Raw genomic sequence first — 19954 nt, 5'->3', positions numbered from 1 at the left:
TTGTTGATTTACTCATTGTCAAAGCTAAAATCTGATTTCCTTGGCAGATATGTAGACTTGTGATAGTCATTTGGCATTTTATGTTTTGGGCAGTGTAACTTTAAATCTACATAAACTTCTCTGCCTTTTGCCTCTGCTGTGTTCATAGATTCCAGGAGGGCTTCGTGTATGGACCTCAAGCGTTGGAGGTTGCAGACTTTTCAGCAGAAGGTAAAGCAGAGTGTTTGCCTTCTGGTGTCATTGTGTGTGTGTGCTGGGGTGGGTATGTGACAGGTGAGAACTTTTCACAAATGTCATCATAAAATAATTTAGAATGATGCATTAAGTAATTCACTTTCACAAAAATTAAAACCAAGTTAATATTTGTATAATTTTATTCTGTATTACTAAATTTTATTAAAAAAAGGAAAACTTCCTCTCTGCTGTTTACTAAAAAGTGAGTGATTAAGAAAAGAGAGTATTAGTGTAATTTGTAGTAAATGCTATCTAACTTTCTCAGACCTAACTTCACTATGATTTCTGCCTGGGAAGTTGTCCAAGTTATTATTCATACGTTGTATTCTTTCCTGCTGCTCCTTTTGCTGAAAGATTGCTTCACAATAAATAGAGAGGCAGCCTAGTGTATGACTCACGACTGGAGGATAGACATTCTTGCTGTAGGTCCCATGTGCCAAAAATATTAGTTTCCAATATGCTAATTACCTCTCTTCAGAACTTGTTAATATGCTCTTCTCTCAAGTTAGTTCTTGTTTCAGTAGAGAAACAAACACATCCCACATACTTGTAAAATATGTTTTTATAGAAACCTTAATGAGTTACTTTTTAAGAAAATAATGTGACATAATGCTTCTTTGGATAACGTTTCTTTGATTTTTACAAAAAATAGAAATATTTTGCTATTTATGTGCCAAAGATAGATACTACTTTCTGTGAATTTATGAAACTTCTTATGAACTTTCTTCAGATGATACCTGAATAGTTTTTGTTTAAAGATCTATAGCAGCTAACAAAGCTGTAATCTTAGACATAAAATTAATAATGTGGTCAGTTTTTAGATAGATTCTGAATAGGAATCAGAGGAATGTTTTCTTATTTATTTTGGAAATTATATTTGCTTTGATATCAAGTAAGTAGCTGTAACCTCAAAGTGTGTCCCTTATGTGAAGTTAGGATAGTACATATTTATTAAATTTCTGCTATGTGCCCCAAACAGGATCACTCCATTTTATTATCAGCCCTGTTTCACTGTTTCTTTTCCCTTCCTCCTATTAAGAGGAATTGCTTTTTGTTTTGTTTGTTTTTTTGTTTTTAATAGAGATCTTTATTTTATTTATTTATTTTTTTATATATATCTTTATTGATTTCAGAGAGAGGAAAGGAGAAGGAGAGAGAGAGATAGAAACATCAATGATGAGAGAGTCATTGATCGAGCCCACAACCTGGGCATGTGCCCTGACCAGGAATCAAACCCCGATAGCCTGGATCCTAGGTCGATGCTCAACCGCTGAGCCTGGCCTAGCCGGGCAAGAAATTGCTTTTTTAACTAGAGGGAATAGATGGGTTTCAGGCGTTTATTGAGGTTAGCTACAATATTACCTCTTAAGCCCTTTCTCCTTTCTTCAGTAGCCATTTCAAGGACATCTACCAGTAATAGATTGCAAGTAATTTCTTGAAAGGCCTTTTTATATTTCATTTTCAGGCTAGTTGGCTGTTTTCACCACTGTTGAATTATGTAGTCTTATATTTGTTTAGCTAATATAACTGTGGTGTATTTTGTCGCCAATTGAGAATCTCAATATATAATCCTAATCAATAGTATAAGACATGTAAAGTACTGCCTATGTCAAGGCATAGGAAGATTCTGCTTTCCAGGTCCTCATCTCCCAATTTCTATGAGAAAGATTGATAAAATGGATAGTTTAAAAGTATTTTAAGAAACAAAATGGACTTTATTTTTTAGAGCAGTTTTATGTTTATAGAAAAATTTAATGGAAAGTACAGAGTTCCTGTATATACCGCGCCCAACTCCCTATGATTGATATCTTGCTTTTTAGTGTGGTACATTTGCTACAATTGATGAGCTAATATTATTACATTATTATTAACTAAGATCCATAGTTTACCTTAAGGTTCACTCTTCGTGTTGTATATTCTGTGGGTTTGACAAATGTACGATAACATGTCTCCACCATTGCAGTATCTACAGAATAGCTTTATTACGATATCATCCAGAATAACTTTCTTGCCCTAAACATACCCTGTGCTCCATTCATTCATACCAGTCTCCCTCCTTCTGACAACTGCTAATCTTTTTCTGTCTCTATAGTTTCTTTTTACCTTTTCCACAGTTTCATAGTTGTAATCATACATTATGTAGCCTTTTCAGGTTAGCTTCTTTCACTTAATAATAAGCATTTAAGGTTCCTCCATGCCTTTTCCTAGCTTGATAGTTCATTTCTTTTTAGTACTGAATAACATTCCATTGTTTGGATGTACCACAGTTTATTATCCATTCACTTACTAAGGGATATCTTGGTTGTTCCAAGTTTTGGCAATTATGAATAAAGCTACTCTAAACATTTGTGTGCAGATTTTTGTGTGGATATAAGTTTTAAATTCATTTGAGTAAATACCAGGGATTGCAATTGCTGGATTGTATGGTAAGAGTATGTTTAGTTTTACAAGAAACTGCAAAACTTTCTTCGAGAGTGACTTACTTTTTTGCATTCCCACCAGCAATGAAGTTTTCTTGTTGCTCCACATCCTTGTCAGCATTTGGTGTTGTCAGTGGCCTGGATTTTAGCTGTTCCAGTGGTGTGTAGTAGTATTTCATTGTTTAATTTGCAACCCGCTAATGACATATGTTGTTGAGTATCTTTTCATATGCGTGTCATCTGCATATCTTCTTTAGTGAGATGCCTGTTCATATCTTTTGCTCATTTATTTTATTTCATTTTTTTCATCATCATTTATTCCCCCTGTTTTGCCCACTTTTAAATTGGATCTTTTGTCTTATTGTTGAGTTTTAACAATATTAAATCAAGTATTTTGGATATAGGTTCTCTAACAGATTTATGTTTTGCAAATATTTTCTCCCAGTTTGTGGTTTTTAGTCTCTTAAAAGTGTCTTTTGCAGGGCATCATGTTTTAAATTTAATTTTCCAATTACAGTTTACATTTAATATTATTTTGCATTAGTTTGAGGTACACAGCACAGTGGCTAGACAATCATACACTCCACAACACTCCCCACCCCCCCTGACACTTCCAGCACCCACCTGGCACCACACATAGTCACCATTGACTATATTTCCTATGCTGTACTTTACATCCTGTGGCTGTTTTTTAACTACCAACTTGTACTTCTTAACCCCTTCACCTTTTTCACCTGGTCCCCCAACCCCTCTCCCCTCTGGCAACCATCAGTCTGTTCTCTGTGTCTATGAGTCTGTTTCAATTTTGTTTGGGGTGAAATGCCCTGAAAATTTCAATTAAATCCATCTGGTCCAGTGTGTCATTTAAGACTGCTGTTTCCTTTTTGATTTTATGTCTGGAAGATCTATCCATTGATGTCAGTGGGGTGTTAAAATCCCCTACTATGACCGTATTACTCTCAGTATCTTCCTTTATGTCAATCAAGATTGCTTTATATATTTAGGTGCTCCTATGTTGGGTGCATAAATATTTGCAAAAGTTATATCCTTTTGGTGGATTGATCCCTTTATCATTATGTAATGTTCTTCTTTGTCTCTTTTAAATTCTATTTTGTCTGTCCATCCCTTTACTGTCAGTCTGTGTGTGTCTTTCATAAGAAGGTTGGTCCCTTGTAGACAGCGTATATATGGGTCTTATTTTCTTTTCAGTTTAGCTACTCTATGCCTTTTTTCCCCCCTTAATCCTCATCCAAGAATGTATTTCTACTGATTTTTTAGAGAGAGAGGAAGAGGGGGAGGGGGGAGAGAGAGAGAGAGAGAAACATCAATTGATTGCCTTCAGCATATGCCCTAACCAGGGATTGAACCTGCAACCCAGGCATGTGCCCTAAAAGAGAATCAAATCTGCAACCTTTTGGTGCACTGAATGACGCTCCAACCAATGGAGCCACCTGGCAGGGCTACCCTATGTCTTTTGATTGGAATATTTAATTTATTTATCTTTAAAGTGATTATTGATAGGTTTACATTTATTGTTATTTTATTCTTTATAATTATGTTCGTTTTATTTTTCTTTCTTCTTAAAGAAGTCCCTTTAACATTTCTTGTAACACTGGTTTTGTGGTATTAGCTTTTTCTTGTCTGGGAAGCTGTATACTTCTCCTTCAGCGTTAAATGATAGCCTTGCTGGGTCTAGTCTTAAGGTTGTATGTAGCTCCTTGCTTTTTATATTCACTTTGAATATTTTGTGCTAATCCCTTCTGTCCTGAAATGTTTCTGTTGAGAAAGCAGGTGACAGTCTTGTGGGAGCTCCCTTGTAGGTAACTGTTTTTCTGTTGCTGCTTTTAAGATTCTCTCTTTGTCTTTAACCTTTGCCATTTTAATTATGATGTGTTTTGGTGTGGGCCTCTTTGGGTTCACCTTGTTTGGGACTCTGTGCTGCTTCCTGGACTTGTGTGTCTTTTCCTTCACCAGATTAGGGAAGTTTTCAGTCATTATTTTTTTTAAATAGGTTCGCAATCCCTTGCTCTCTCATTCTTCTTCTTCTGGTTCCTCTCTGATGCAGATAAGCTTGATGTTGTCCCAGAGGTCCCTGAAACTATCCTTATTCTTTTTTCTTTTTTCTCTCTGATAGGGTGTTTTCTGTTACTTTGTCTTCCAAATCACTGATTTGATCCTCTGCTTTATCTAACCTGCTCTTGGTTCCTTCTAGTGTGTTCATTATAGATATTGTGTTCTTTATTTCTGACTCGATCTTTTTTATGATTTCTATCGTGTCCTCTTTTTTGTTTACTATATCTTTGTTGAGGTGCTCACTGAATTTATCTGTTCTTCCGTAAGTTCCTTGAGCATCCTTATAACCATTGTTTTGAACTCTGTATCTGGTAGATTACTTGCCTCCATTTCATTTAGTTGTTTTTCTGGGAACTTTTATTGTTCTTTCACTTGGGGCATGTTTCTTTGTCTCCCCATTTCGGGTGCCTCTCCATATTTGTTTCTGTGTGTTAGGTAAATCTGCTATGTCTCCCAGTCTTGGTAGGATGGCCTTATGAAGTAGGTCAGTGGTGTAGTCTCCCAGATCACTTGAGCTAGGTGCTTCTGGAAATGAACCTGTGTGGGTTATGGGAGATCTCTTGTTATAGTTGAGTCTTGATTGCTGTTGGCCCATCTGTGGGTGGGGCTAACCCTCAGGCTGGCTAACTGAGGATGAACCCTGACCATAATGTATGAGCTGCTGTGTGGGGGCTGACTCCACAAAGTAGAATTTGTCCCAGCAGTGCCTGGTGCCTGCTGAAATCTCCCTTTGGGTGTGCCATTTTGTGGTGCCATTTGGGTTATGTTCTGATTTGGTCTGAAGTCTGCCATAGGTGTTTTGGTTCTGGGGCCTCTTGGGAGGGACTTTGGTGCAAGTTAGTGTCAGATGCTGCCTGTGACTGGCCCTGGATACTTGCTTGGAGCCACAAAGTGATTCATAGTTTGTGGCTGCCTCTGCTGGCCCTGGGTGCACATGGGAGGGGCCAAGCTGCATACCAATGCTGGCTTCCACCACACTTGAGTCCAGGGGCAGGTCAGCAAAAGGCCCAAGGCACCCCGAGGTCTGCCTCCACCGGTTGGCTGCCTTTTAGGCTCAGTCACTGGAAGAACCTCTGGCGATATGCAAGTTGCATAAGGTAGGTTTTCTGTGAGTCACCAGGTTGGGGCCAGTGGTGGAAGGGAGAGGGAGAGAGAGAGAAACATCAATGATGAGAGAGACTCATTGATCGACTGCTTCCTGCACTCCTCCTACTGGTAATCGAGCCCAAAACCTGGGCATGTGCCCTGACCAGGAATTGATCTGTGACCTCCAGGTTCGTGGGTTGCCACAACCACTGAGCCACACTGGCCCAGGGCAGTTGGATACAGATTTAAACTAGATGCCAGTGCTGGATCTGAGGCCACTCTGCAAAAGTTTCAGTGTACGCCAACGCCAGCCGCTACCCACCTGAGGTCTGTGGACCAACCTTTGTGATGGGGTGGGATCTCAGGGAGTTGGCAGGGTGTGGCCAGCCGACTTAATCAGTTTAACACAGACCAAGATTGACTTTTGAATATTAATGTTGTATCCTTCAACTTTACTATAATCGTTATTTGTTCTAGGAGTTTCTTGTTGATTACTTGGGATTTTCTCCAAAGACAATCACGTCATTTGTGAACAAAAACAGATTTTCCCCCTTCTCAATTGGTATATTTATTTCCTTTTCTTATTTTATTGTATTAGCTAGGACTCTGTTGTAAGATTGAATAGGAGTGGTGACAGTAGACATTTGCCTTTTCCTGATCTTGGTGGAGAAACCACCTAGTTTCTCTGTGTGAAGTATGATCATCTCAATAGATTATCCTAATCAGTAGTATAAAAACTGTAAAGTAGTGTTCATATCAAGTCAGAGGAGGACTCCTCCCTACCTCCAGCCCCTTCTCCTCACCTAAACTTCTGTGAGAAAAAGGGCTAAATTGATGGCGATAAAAATATTTTAAATGATGGGCTTTAGGCAGTTTTCATATAATACCTTATATTTAATAACTATGCACATGACTAAGTTCCTGTACTCTCTTGTGAACTCCAGGAGGGCAAGAACTATATATACCTCAGTATATTATTGCAACCCTTGTAGTGTTTAAGATGCACTACAATAGGCATGACTATTTGTTGAATAAAAAAAACAATTCTAGTCCTAGCTGGGTTGGCTCAGTGATTAGAGCGTTGGCCCTAGGACTGAAGGGTCCCGGGTTTGATTCCAACCAAGGGCACGTACTGTGGTTGCAGGCTCCAGCCCCTGGGTTGTGTGCAGGAGGCAGCTAATCAATGTGTCTCTCTCACATCTCCCTCCCTCCCTCCCTCCCTCCCTCCCTCCCTCCCTCCCTCCCTCCCTCCCTCCCTCCCTCCCTCCCTCCCTCCCTCCCTCCCTCCCTCCCTCTCCATCTGAAAAGTAAGGGAAAAAATATCCTTGGATGAGGATAAAAAAAAGAAACAAAAACACCAACTTAATTCTAGACTCTCACTGTCAACCTCCATTTTATTAGAAGAAGCAGATAACCAATAATATCAGTCCTCTAATCAGTTAATCAATTGACCAAATATCTGATTGTTAGTTGCAAGATGTCTACAAAGACATACATGATAATGATAGAAACTTATCCATAGAGGAATGTGAATTTCAAATCTCTTGTTCCGTTTTTGCTGATAATCTGTTTGCTAAAAAGTCATATTCCTTGTCCCTTCCTGAGTGTTCTAACTGAAGTATGTGTCCACAGGTTTCTTTCATATTCCTGTAAGAAAAGTTTACAATTTTGATGTAGGCACTGATACTGAGCCTAAAGTGGGTGCTGGGCACTGTGCTAGGTACTTGTGTGATCTCATTTATAATTAAAATGATTGTGTTGTATATTATTATTCCCAGTTTTCAGATTCAAAAACTGGTAATGTGGGTATAAGTAACTTATTAGCTGTGTGGCTTAGTATAATAGGTGTATGATTCCATGCCCCAAGCTCTTTAAATCACACACTATGGAAAAGTTACCATACAAAGTGGTATAGGATGACTGTCATGTGTATAGTACAGAGATGTGCTTGGAGAATGCAGAGAAGAGAGGTTTGGCCTCAGGCTAGAGTGTTCATAAAATTTCTGGAAGCTTGACCTTGTCTGATGGATAGAAAGGAAGGGAAGGAGGGATGGAGGGAAGGATAGGAAAAAGGGGACATTTGAGAGATCAGTCATTGTGGAAAAGACTGAGGTCCAAAACATCAAGTATCTTGTGATTTGAGAGTATAATAGAAAACTGTAATAAAAATTTATACTGTTAGTAGTAAATGCAATGGAACAAATTTTGTCTTTTATTTTAAATGAGAACTCTTCTCCATTTTTCTCTTAAAATAATTTCGACTAAATTTGCTATTAGGTGTCGTGTATGAGAGAGTAGATCACTGAAACATTATGTAACTCCCATATTATCAGTTGTCGGCTGGGTTAGAGCAATCAGTGCAGCAAGTGCAGAAGAGCGAAAGCCCAGGGGAAAATGGAAGATCAAAGGATCCTAATGAAAAGATTTTCCTAAAATCAAGAATGTTGTACTTATCCCTTGTCCATATCTCAGTTGGTTAAGTACCTCACAAATAGCCATTAATATTCTAAAAGGTGTGGAATTGCAAAGGTCTATAGGAGGTATAACTGCTTTCAGTGAACTTAGTAAGGAGACCAGAGTAAAATAATTAGAAGCCACTTAGCAGTGTTAAGCATGACATAATGTAGTATACATTATTAATACTGTGGTATTCTTTTTCTTAAATGCAATGGAATAAATGATATTCTTGAGTTCTAGCCTCTCTGCTGTTCTTAAATTTCAATTTCTAAATACTTTCATATCTCTATCTCTAGTCCACATCTTCCTTCTCAGCTATGGGTTCATCAAAATGCCTTTTGGACATCTCCACTTAGACAACACCACAGTACTCCCAGCTTCAATTTTTCTAAAACTTCCCCCATCTTTTTTCTTTTCTTTTTTTAAAACTCAGTGGATGTCACCACTGTCACCCAGTTATCCAAGCCAGAAACAAAATCATTCTTGCTTTTCTTTCTCTTGTTTCTTAACCACGTGTTCAGTTGATACTGTTTCTTAATTATCTTTCCAAGCCATCCATTTCTTTTTATTCCTTCTGCCACCATCCTAATTTAAACTGTAGTAATCTCTTAAATTACTGGAAAGGCCTCTTATCCAGTCTCCCTGTGCCCTCTTCACCTCCAAACTATTCACAAAAGCACAGATTGTTTAAAAGCTTTTTCATTGAGATTAAGTCCAGTGTCTTTACTGTGGCTTACCTGGTCACTTGGTTTGGTCCTGCCTCCTCCTTCTTCAGCTTTAACTTACTTTCCTCTGTTCTAAACCATCCTTATTGAACTTCAGATGCATTTTGCTCTTTGGCCACAGAGCCTTGACACATGTTGTTCCCTTTTTCCAGAAGAGGAATATGAAGAAATGAAACTGTGGTGATTAAAAGCACACAAACTCTGGAGCCAGACTTCTAGGTCCAAGTGAATCCTGGATCTTCCACTTAGCTAGCTGGGTGATCTAGAGTGAGTTACTTAACCTCTTTGCTTTCAGTGTCCTCACCTGTACATTTGGGGATGGTAAAAATATCTGCTTCACAGCATGTTATGAGTATTGAAAGAGTTATTGTAGTTGAGGCTTTTAGAATGGTGCCTGCTTCGTACTATGTATATGTAGCTATTAATAACTTATTGCAAATGTGTTGTGACACTAGATAGTATTTTTATGTTTTAAAGATGATTCAGTATTAAAAGAAAAATACTGTTTTTCCTCGTAAATTATGAATTGATTGGCTCATTATTATTGGTGTTTTGTTCTTAGATGGACAGTAGCTTTTTCTAAATTCTTGTTTTAGCTTTCTAGTGACTAGAATTTGATCTTTGGTTGACATTCCTATGAAATGAATCACTTAATAACATTAGGTTTACCTGACTTTTATACAGACTAACTCAGGTCAACCTATATGGAAACTTTTAGAAGAAAATTAGTTCTTAATAGCTAATAGCTAGTTTTTTACTTTATGGTCTATGTGCTATGTTGATTAAAGTTTCAACTAAAGTTCTTCAGAGGAATTCACTTTTCATTCAAGTTTATTTTAGAAATTGTGGATTATAATGGTTCAAATGGTTTGGGTTCTGGTAAGGATACTTACTGTAGTATTAGGAAATAGATTTTCTGAAAGGAAAAACTCTGCTTGTCTATTCACAACTACACTTACATCCAACACTTCCCGGAACACTTCTGATTACCAGATAACGTGGGGGTTTTTCAGTATTGACCAATTCTCTGACACTCCCCGGGTAGCGTACAGTTTAACTCAGTTTTGACACTAGGTGGTTGGAGTTGGTACAGACTCCACAGGTTAAGATCCCAGTTCCACAAGATTGTACCCTAACCCCACTTTAGATGCCAGTCACAAGTGTTGTGCCCCCAAATTAGTTACCCCCAACTTCTGTCCGACTTGACTTCAAATCAGGTTCCCATGACCCCCTCATCAGATTCAGTCATTTGCTAGAATGGCTCACAGAACTCAGGAAAACAGTTTACTTACTAGATTACTGGTTTATTACAAAGAATATGTAAAGGATACAAATTAACAGCCAGATGAAGAATACAGAGGGCTGCGTCTATATCTGGAAGTGTCCAGAGCACAGGACCATATGTTCCTATGGAGTTTTAGGGGATGCCACCCTTCCAGTAAATGAATATGTTCTGGTTCACCAGCCTAGACGCTCTCTGAACTCATACTTTAGGGGATTTTTATGGCAGTTTCATTATGTAGGCATGATTGATTAAATTGTGACCATTGGTAATTAATTCAACAGCCAGTCCCCCTCTTTGGGGTGGGAGTGGGGTGTGGGTGTGGGTTGGGGGTGGAGGCGGGTGTGCTGAAAGTTGTAATTACCTGGTATGTTTCCCTGGCAATCAGTTCCCCCATCCACTGGTTATCTTGGGACTTTCCAAAAGTCAGGTGTGGTTGAAAGGGGCTTGTTATGAATAAAAGAGCTTTCATTTATCCTTCTGGAGCTATTCAGGAACCAAAGCGAAGTATTATGATAAAAGATGCTCTTATGCTCTAATCACTTAGGAAATTACAGGGGTTTTAGGAGCTGAGCTAGGAACCCTGGAGGAAGATTGAAATATATATTTCTTATCACATTCTCTGTTGTTACAGTAGTTGAGATCATCTAGAAGAAACATGCAAAACCTAAATTTTTTCAAAAGAAGATTCCTCAGTGGTCTAGGTTTGGCAGAACTTTCAGTAGTATGGTGGTGTAAAACATATGTATTTAAATTTTAAGTGTTGATGTTGATATCTTGACTATTAATTTCTCTTTTGAATACTTGTTTTTTATTGATACTTATGATTTGAGATGATTTTATCAAGACTGAAATCTGAAAATGTACCTAAAGGAGCAGGTTGTTAATCTAATTCTATCTGATCTGATAGTGTTAGATTTGAGAATGACAAAATATTTATATTTTCCTCCTTCCCTCCTAGAGGAGATAGTTGCTTTCTGGTGAATTTTTTGATATGATTACTTTTCCAATACAAATATTATATGTGTTGCTACTTTAATAATTTTATTTTCTAGAATATTTTGTTTTTATCTTCAAAATATGTACTTCTTAAAAGGAGGTTTTCTAGATTTTCTGTTATGCTAAACTATTTTTTAAGTTGATCAAGACTAATGAACAGGCTGTGGCGGGTAGCTCAGTTCATTAGAGCATTGTCCTGATACTCAAGTTTCGGGTTTGTTCACTGCTCATGGCACATACAAGAATCAACCAATGAAAACATAAATAAGTGGAACAACAAATCCATGTTTCTCTCTCTCTAAAATCATTAAAAAAGACTAATAAACAAGTTTATTTCAGTGCAACAAAAGTTTAGTTTCTACTATTTGCAAGGCACTTTGTTAGCTCCTAAAGAATATACGGAAATGAGTAAGATAGTCTCTGTCCTCATTTGGGGATGGGGGAAAAATGCATGAGTCAATTATGAGTAATGATAATAATAAAATAGAGTAGGTATAGTCCCTGAGAAAGTTTTGAACAAAGTGCTTGCTCTACAGTCATGCTTTTGCAAAACATCAACAGCTGTCAAGTATAAGCTCTGCTCTACTCTCTCCTGTTTGAGTTTGCTTCTACATTTCTTTTGATCACCTTACTTTTTTAGCTTGTATATACAACTTCCTTTTTTCTTTTAACTCTCTTAATGCTGGTTATTAGTTACTTTCCTCTTCATTTTTTTTATTAAAAGTTTTGTGTTCTGGTCAGTATGGCTCAGGTGGTTGCAGTGCCGTCCAGTACACCAAAGGGTGGTGGATTTGATTCCTGGTCAGGGCACATACCTAGGTTGTGGGTTTGATCCCTGGTTGTGGCGGGTATGGAAGGCAACCAATTGATGTGTCCCCCCCTTTTCCTGTGTCTAAAAAAACGAAAAGTGTTTGTAAAAGTAGGAAGGTTCAAACTCTAGAACAATGAATATTCACATACCCATCACCTAGATTCAGCTATTACCATTTTTCCATATTTGCTTTATTTTTCACTCTCTATATATAAAAACGTTTTTTGTTGTCTTTGAACCATTTGAAATTAATTTGCCAGTGTCATGACACACCACCCCAAAATACTTGAGCCTGCATCTTCTAAGAATAAGGATATTCTCCTTTATAACCATAATACCATTACCTTACATTTAAGACAATTAATAAAGATTAAACAAATTAACCATGATAAAATAATGCCATGTTATATCTAGTGTATATCCAAAATTTCCCAGGTGTCTTACAAGTAAACTTCTATAGCTGTTTTTATTTGATCTACAATCTAGTCAAGGTTTTCTTGCATAGTATATATATATTTTTAAAATATATACTCAGTGTGACATTTTACTATGTTTCTTAGATGTGATTCCTTCCTTTTCCTTATACCAGTTTGTTAGGAAATTAGTTTTTCCATACATACATTGTAATTTAGTTGTTCATAAAGCCTAAAACTATAGGTTACAAATGCATATCAATTTTGGCAATGAAATGATGTGGGGTTTTTGTTTTTTTAATTTTATTGATTTTTAGAGAGAGGAACCGGGGGCAGGGGGGAGAGAGAAACATCGATCAGTTGCCTCTATCCCCGATCAGGGATGGAACCTGCAACCTGGGTATGTGCCCTGATCAGGAATTGAACCCACCACTTTTTGGTGTACTGGAGGACACTCCAACCAGCCTGTCAAAGGGTGGCATTTACTAGAGAAGGGCTTCCCAACCACTGTGGCCTGGGTACTATGAATGGGTTATGGGTCCTGTTAATCCTTAAGTTCTTTGGCCACCAGTGGGGTTTGGGGCGGTGGGAGCCTATGAGTCCCTTTACCTCTGCCTGTGAGCACTGTCAATTTACCCTTGTATACAGTACACATATTAACATTAGGTAGGCACTGTGACTTGAAAGAGCACTCACTGGCTACCATCTTCAGCTATTTTTCTCCCCCTCTGTGTTCTTTTTTTTTTTTAATGTTTTTATTGATTTCAGAGAGAGGAAGGGAGAGGGAGAGAGAATCATTGATCAGCTGCCTCCTGCACGCCCCCTACTGGGCATCCAGCCCGAAACCCAGGCATGTGCCCTGACCTGGAATTGAACAGTGATCTCCTAATTCACAGGTTGATGCTCACCACGGAGCCACACCAGCTGGGCATGTGTTCTTTTTCTTTATGATCACATTTACTTCTCTGGTTTTAACAGTCGCCTATATAGTGATGTTTTCTTTCCTAAATTCTACTTCTGTGATTTCTTTTTGTTCATCTTTTCCTGGATATCCAGTAGCCACTTCAAAGTCAACATGATCAAAAGATATTTATTCTCTAACTGCAAACTGGCTCATTGCCAGTATTCTTCTTCTTTGGGGTAGAGGGTATAAAAGATGCAGTTTTCACTGAGACAAGAGTCTGGCTAGAAAGCTCATTCATCTTCAGCTGCTTCTCTGGCTGTCTGCTTGGCTCTCTCTTTATACACCTACACACATGTACAGTTATCAATAGTTTCAGTGTCTACAATGTACCCATATATATTTGGCCGCAATAGATTTTTGTTTCTGGAATGCCTCTTGAACACATTCCCTCCATTCTTCTTATATTTATTCTTATTTTTCGTCCTTATCAACCCTTCCCAGAACTTTTATAATGGTCTCCCTACATCTGGCTTTAAATACGCTTATCCATTCTGCATACTGTCTGCTTATTGAGAATACCTGTTGAACCATGTGTTTCTCTTGCTTGAAACCTCTTATAGCTGCCAATTTTACAGGAAAAAATGCCAACATTTTAGCGTACTATACAAGACTATGCTAATTCTGTCTTCTTTGCCCTTTTTATGTGTTACTTCATCTTTTGTGTTCTAGCTATACTTGTCTTCTGCTAATTTCTTGAATACAGCGTGGACTTTAATCTTCAGACTTTGTCCATACATTTCTGGTGTCCATAAGACCCTGACCTGTCTTTTTCACTTTATGAAATCCTGCTATTCTCTCAAGTTCCGCTTGGATATTCCCTTTGAAAATTATTTACCTGATAGCCCTCTCTATCTAGCCCCTCCACCAGAACCAAACCTTTCCTTCCATTCTTTATGCAATGTACTTTGCACGTACATCTATTATACTGCTTATCAGATTGTGTCCGTTGCTTGTGTGTCTCTCTTTGTAAAGGTTCAGAAGGGAAAGGATTTTCCTGTTATTCTTACTCTCCCTAGAGCCCAGCACAATGCCTGGCACACAGCTCATGCTTAGTAAAATAGTTCTGAAAGGAATGTCTGGCATTACGTTTTATATTACCTTCTGTAGCAAGTACGTCTGACTTGAGATTCATGAATTCTCAAAGGAAGATATTTTATGTAAAAACTGGTTTATACTACATATTTGCTAATGATTACTTTTTATGTAAAACAGTTCTTAATTATGTTTTAAACTTAACACTTTTCATGCCTGAAGTCCTAAAGCATTACTGCAGATAAATTTGTTTTAATTAAAATCACTTCTGAGCAATAAGAATTTGACAGAATAGGAGTTTCTGAAATTTTGACATTTTAGAGCCTTTAAATTAAATAGTAAATGTTTATCTGACTTGGATTTTTTTTTTTTTTTTAATATGGCTACTAGAAAATTTCTTTTTTTCTTCTTTTTTTTTGTTTTGTTAATCCTCACCTGAGGATATAGTTTTTCCATTGATTTTTAAAGAGAGTGGAAGGGAAGGAAGTGGGGAGAGAGAAAGAGAAACATCAAGTGAGAGAGACACATCGATTGGCTGCTTTCCCGCACTTGCCCTGACCACCTCTACCTGGGGCTGGGGATTGAAACTGCAACCCAGGTATGTGCCCTTGACTGGTAATCAAACCCGGACCCTTCGGTGTGCAGGCAGACGCTCTACCCTGAGCCACACCCATCAGGGCTGACTTGGAATTTTGAATGAAGGAAATAGTATATAATGAAGATTTTTTTTAGGGCAAGAGATATATTAATTGATTAATCGGTTTTTAAGGAAAGAGATTTAAAAAAGGCAGTCTTTCTAAAGAATGAAGGCAAAAAGGTAAAATGTCAGATTCCTGTGTTGCAAGGGAATTCCAAACTTGAATAAGGGAGACTATTACTGTATTTTGGTGATGTTTAGAGAATGAATAGATGATATATTTGATAGATTAAAGCATAAAGAAGGTGCTAGTATTATTTGACATTATTCATTAATAAGGGGAATACAAAGAAACGATGGTACCTTATGGTATAAGATTTTAGTATTTCAGAATGATTTCAGAGGACTATTATTATTTAAACCAAAAAAATTCCTGTTAATTAAAAATGTTATGATATTTCTGGGCTGGCATGGCTCAGTGGTTGAGTATCAACCTATGAACCAGAAGGTCACCATTTGATTCCCTGTCAGGGCACATGCCCGGGTTGCAGGCTCAATCCCCAGTGTGGGGCATGCAGGAGGCAGCCGATCATTGACTCTCATAAAATTGGTGTTTCTATCTCTCTCTCCCTTCCTCTCTCTAAAATCAATAAAAACATTTTTTAAAAATGTTATGACGTTGAACTGTTTATGAATGAAATGATATAGTGTCTGAGTTTTATTTCAAAATGATCAATCAAGAAAAGGGGAAGCAGTGGAAACAAGACTTGCCATATGTTGATAATTGTTGAGGCTGTATCATAAAGTATTACTGTCATTTAAAAAAATATATGTTTTTATTGGTTTTAGAGAGAGAGGGAGAGCAAGATAGAAACATGGATCAGCTGCCGCCTCTCATTTTGCCTCTACCTGGGGATCAAGGCTGCAACTTGGGCATGTGCTCTGATCAAGAATCGAACCCATGACCTCTTGGTGTATGGGTTGACATTCAACCATTGAGCAATACCTGCTGGGATGTCATTTGTTTTTTTTGTTTGTTCATTTTTGGAAAATTTCATTACAAAATGTTTTAAAATATTATGGTATTACATAATAGAGTTCCCAAGTAAGGAATCATTACTACTAGGCTGTGTGAATATTGAGTTCACGATATCGAATAACGATACTAATGTAAAAACTAAATGATCTTTTTTGAATTTTGTTTTTCCAAACTTTTATTCTTTATTTTGTGTGTGTGATATGGAAGTCTCTTAATCAGCTAAGTCAAATCATCACATGTTAAATGAAAGGGATATAACATTGATTTATGTCAGCATTCTTCTTAAAGAAAAAAAATATGTTGGCAAGACTCAGGTGTCATATTGTTTGAAGAATGTCTTATTGGTAACACATAGTTACAAAAACTGGTAATACTGTACCATCTTGGATACTGTTATTCTGATGATTTAATTCGTTGAATTCTCTTAAGGACGAATTCATAGAATTGTCTTCTTAAGGAATGTAAGAGTGAAGTGCTCAGAACTTGTTCTTTTGTCTCTTTTTCCCTCTCTCTTTGTCTCCTTTACTCCTTGTCTCAAGTTTTTCCCTGGGCACCAAAAAAGTTATCTATGTGCTACTTTCTCTAATCCAGTGTCACTTGTAGTCTCCTCTATTCAATGTCACATGTAGTCTCAAGGCCTTTCTTTCAATCTGAAACTACTATGATAGGCCCTCAGCAAACATCCTTAGGACATCTCCTCTTTGAACTTCTCAGATATTTTCATTTTTGGTTGGAGTTTTTTTCTATCTAAAAGAATCATTTATGAGTTGAAGAATCTTCTGAGATCTGATCCAACTCTTGTTCTTAGCGATATCATCCTCCCTATCAGCCAAGCTCAGAATCTCAGACTTATTCTGATTTAGTCTTCTTAATTATCTATTCATTAGGTTCTGCCAATTCCTCCTTAAAAATTACGATCATAAGTGTTCCTTTTTCTCTCCAGTCTTACTATTACCACTTTGATATGGAGATTGTTGAACTTGGAATTAGAAGATTGCATCTCAGCTCTGCTTCTAGCTGCTGGCCTAGTTTCTTCATCTTTAAAATGAGGAGGTTGTAACAGGGTTGTCTTAAGCCCTTTTTGAAGCTAACTTTCTATTATACTAATCCAGGTTCTCACCTTCTCACATTTACAGAAACCTCCTAATTGTTTTTCACACTTCTAATCTCAGGTCTTCCTAATAAGATTAATCTTCATACATAGCTTTCATTGCCTTTAGAATAGAATCTTATATTATCTGGTCTCCATTTATTCACACCATCATTTCTCTAGTTAATGGTGTTATCATTCACACAATTAGACAAAGTGGAAACTTCATGTCTTCAGAGTCAGTCTTTCCTTGATAATGCAGAATCAAACTGGTTATCAAATCAAATCTATCAGTTCTGACTCAGAAATGACTTTTGAATCCATATTTGTTCTCCTCTCTTACTCTAATCTAGTCCTTCATCTTTTCTTACCTGGATGTTTGATGCAACCTACGAAATATTTAGTCTGCCATCACAGTTATCATTCTGAGCAAAGATCTATTAATGTAACTTCTCTGTTCTAAGAACCTTTTGCTCCACACTGTTTACACATGCAGTATAAGCTGCTTTGCATAGCTTACATCGTCCCTTCCCTTTTCTAATCTGTCCCTTGCCCCTTGTTATCATGCCACCAGCTTCTGGCCATAATAAATACCAATGGTTTTCTGAATATACCTTTAATTTTTCTCATGCTACACTTCTGCCTGGAATTCTGTATCCCCTCATCCCTTCTCTGTCCGGGAAACTGTTCTCTTAAAGGCATTACTCATGTAGTTAGTTTCCTTTCTTAAAGCTCTGAAAGAAATAATAGTTTCATTTTTTCTGTGCCTGTTGTGCATACCGTTTGGGTACAGAGGGAGTCATATCACTTGTTTATATTTCCCACTCACCCAGAATCTTTTCCCAGCTGGATTTTGAACTCTGTGATATCTAGGATAGTCTAATTTTGTTTCTAACTTTGTTCATCCTCAGAGTTTGGCATAGTGTTGGAGCATGTACTATTTATTCAGTAGTTATTTGTTGGTTGATGTAAAATAAATTAGCAAGGTTCTTCTGTTTCCCTTAGAAACAAAAATGAATTTTAACCCTATTAGTTCTAAGACTGAAATTTTCCCCTCAGCCTTGCTTTAGCTTGAACTCCTTAGTCTTTTCTTAAAAGATGCTTTTAGATTTTTGTCTGTCATAGGTCCTTGGGACCAAAGATGGTCTGAACACCTTATGGTGGTATTGATAGGAGCCAAAAAGCCCTGGGCCTGTTTAGTTATGATTATAACAAATGGAGCTTTGGCCAGACCTTAACTATACAGTGTACTTGTGCATACAGGCTGCTGCATGGTGCTTCACCTTGCTAAAAGTGACTAACGGCTGGTCACCAAGTTTATATGTTACTGAAAGGTACAAGACTATCTTTTTCATTAAACCAATTGCTAAGATTTCATTTAAGACATGTTCCTACTGAACTTGTTCCTCCCTCCCTCCCTTCCTTCTTCTTAATATATCTTTATTGATTTCAGAGAGAGGAAGGGAGAAGGAGGAGAGAGAGAGAGAAACATCAATAATGAGAGTCATTGATCGGCTGCCTCCTGCATGCCCCCGACTGGGGATTGAGCCCGCAACCCGGGCATGTGCCCTTACTGGGAATCGAACCAAGATATCCTGGATCCTAGGTCAGTGCTCATCCGCTGAGCCACGCCTGGCCAGGCTGTCTGTCCTTATTATAGTAAACAATAAACTACTTTTATTTAGAAATAAAGTTGCTTTAAGAAAGAACTAAACTGCCTCTAGAAGCCAGACTATCATAGCATAGGCAAGGTTCACCTGCTTTTCAGCCTTGCCATGTAAAAGAGAAAATTATACCCATGGCATTTAATATTTTATGTGCCTGAGACATACAACCTGTGGGGTATGAATTGTCACTGCCATTTGAAGGAACTCCTAGAGAGGGTCATTCACATTGCTTGAGAACAGTAAAGCTTCCCTGCCCCATGTGCTAGTCATTGAAATATTTGTGGGCTTTGTGGCATCTGAGCAAAGGTTGGCATTGACATAGTATTGTGGTGAAAGTGAGTCCCATATGCACCCTGGGATTCTGCCACTTCTTCATATGGTGAACTTCAGAGGTGCCTTATATGTCATCACTTACCACATAACAGTTAACATATAAGAAAAATGGTAGTGATACATGTACTTTGATTCTCAATCTAAAAGTTGCAAGTAGTTCTTAAGTTTGCAGATCTTTTGTTATTTTATTATTAATTTAACAGATGGGCATTATATTTAAACTTATTAAGTGAAATAATTACTGGGTTTGTTCCTAAATCCTATCCACATAATTCAGAGTAAGAAGCCTATACTTCAGTCTGTTTTGCTCAAGCTTTCAAATGCCTTTGATAGCCTAGATGTGAAATTCAAGTCATTAATGAGATGTGTTAATTTTGTACTTTTTGATTCACTGCAAAAATTTTATAGCTTCTATAGCAACGATAACCTATCCAGACTGTGTAATATTCTTTACAATGTTAAAAATAAAACTGTGCAATTACATGAGCTTCTGGAGCACTTCGTTTAGGGAAACTGAGGATTGAAATACTTGTTTTAAAAAATTATGATTTCATATTAAAATTTTGTCAGAAAGCTTACATAATTTTGTTTTAATAATTATACTTAAATATTCTGTAATAGATACCTGTTAGTTAATTATTAAATTATGAAATTACATTGTAAGAACTGTGTTAGGTTCTTAGGCACAAGTA

At 37.4% G+C, this 19954-nt stretch overlaps 1 protein-coding gene across 4 annotated transcripts in view; it reads left to right on the top strand.

The window, feature by feature from the left end:
• The window catches only part of CDK19 (cyclin dependent kinase 19), a 100662-nt gene that overhangs the window by 19804 nt on the left and 60904 nt on the right, over positions 1-19954 (top strand). Inside the window, exons 2-3 of one of the 4 annotated variants that reach the window (XM_087817550.1) lie at positions 149-210; positions 16653-16687. The exons of 1 other annotated variant lie outside the window; for it this stretch is intronic. In XM_087817550.1, the coding sequence (XP_087673676.1) occupies positions 149-210; positions 16653-16687 (97 nt within the window). Of the gene's footprint in view, positions 1-148; positions 211-16652; positions 16688-19954 lie in introns of those variants that run through there. 2 more of the 4 variants (XM_087817551.1, XM_016217499.2) reach the window with 2 other exon arrangements.

The sequence above is a fragment of the Miniopterus natalensis genome, chromosome 5 (assembly GCF_054644295.1).
Source record: "Miniopterus natalensis isolate mMinNat1 chromosome 5, mMinNat1.hap1, whole genome shotgun sequence".
NCBI classification, from domain to species: Eukaryota; Metazoa; Chordata; class Mammalia; order Chiroptera; family Miniopteridae; genus Miniopterus; species Miniopterus natalensis.
The sequence above is the reverse complement of the archived record's forward strand: the minus strand, read 5'-3'. Positions and strand labels throughout refer to the sequence as shown.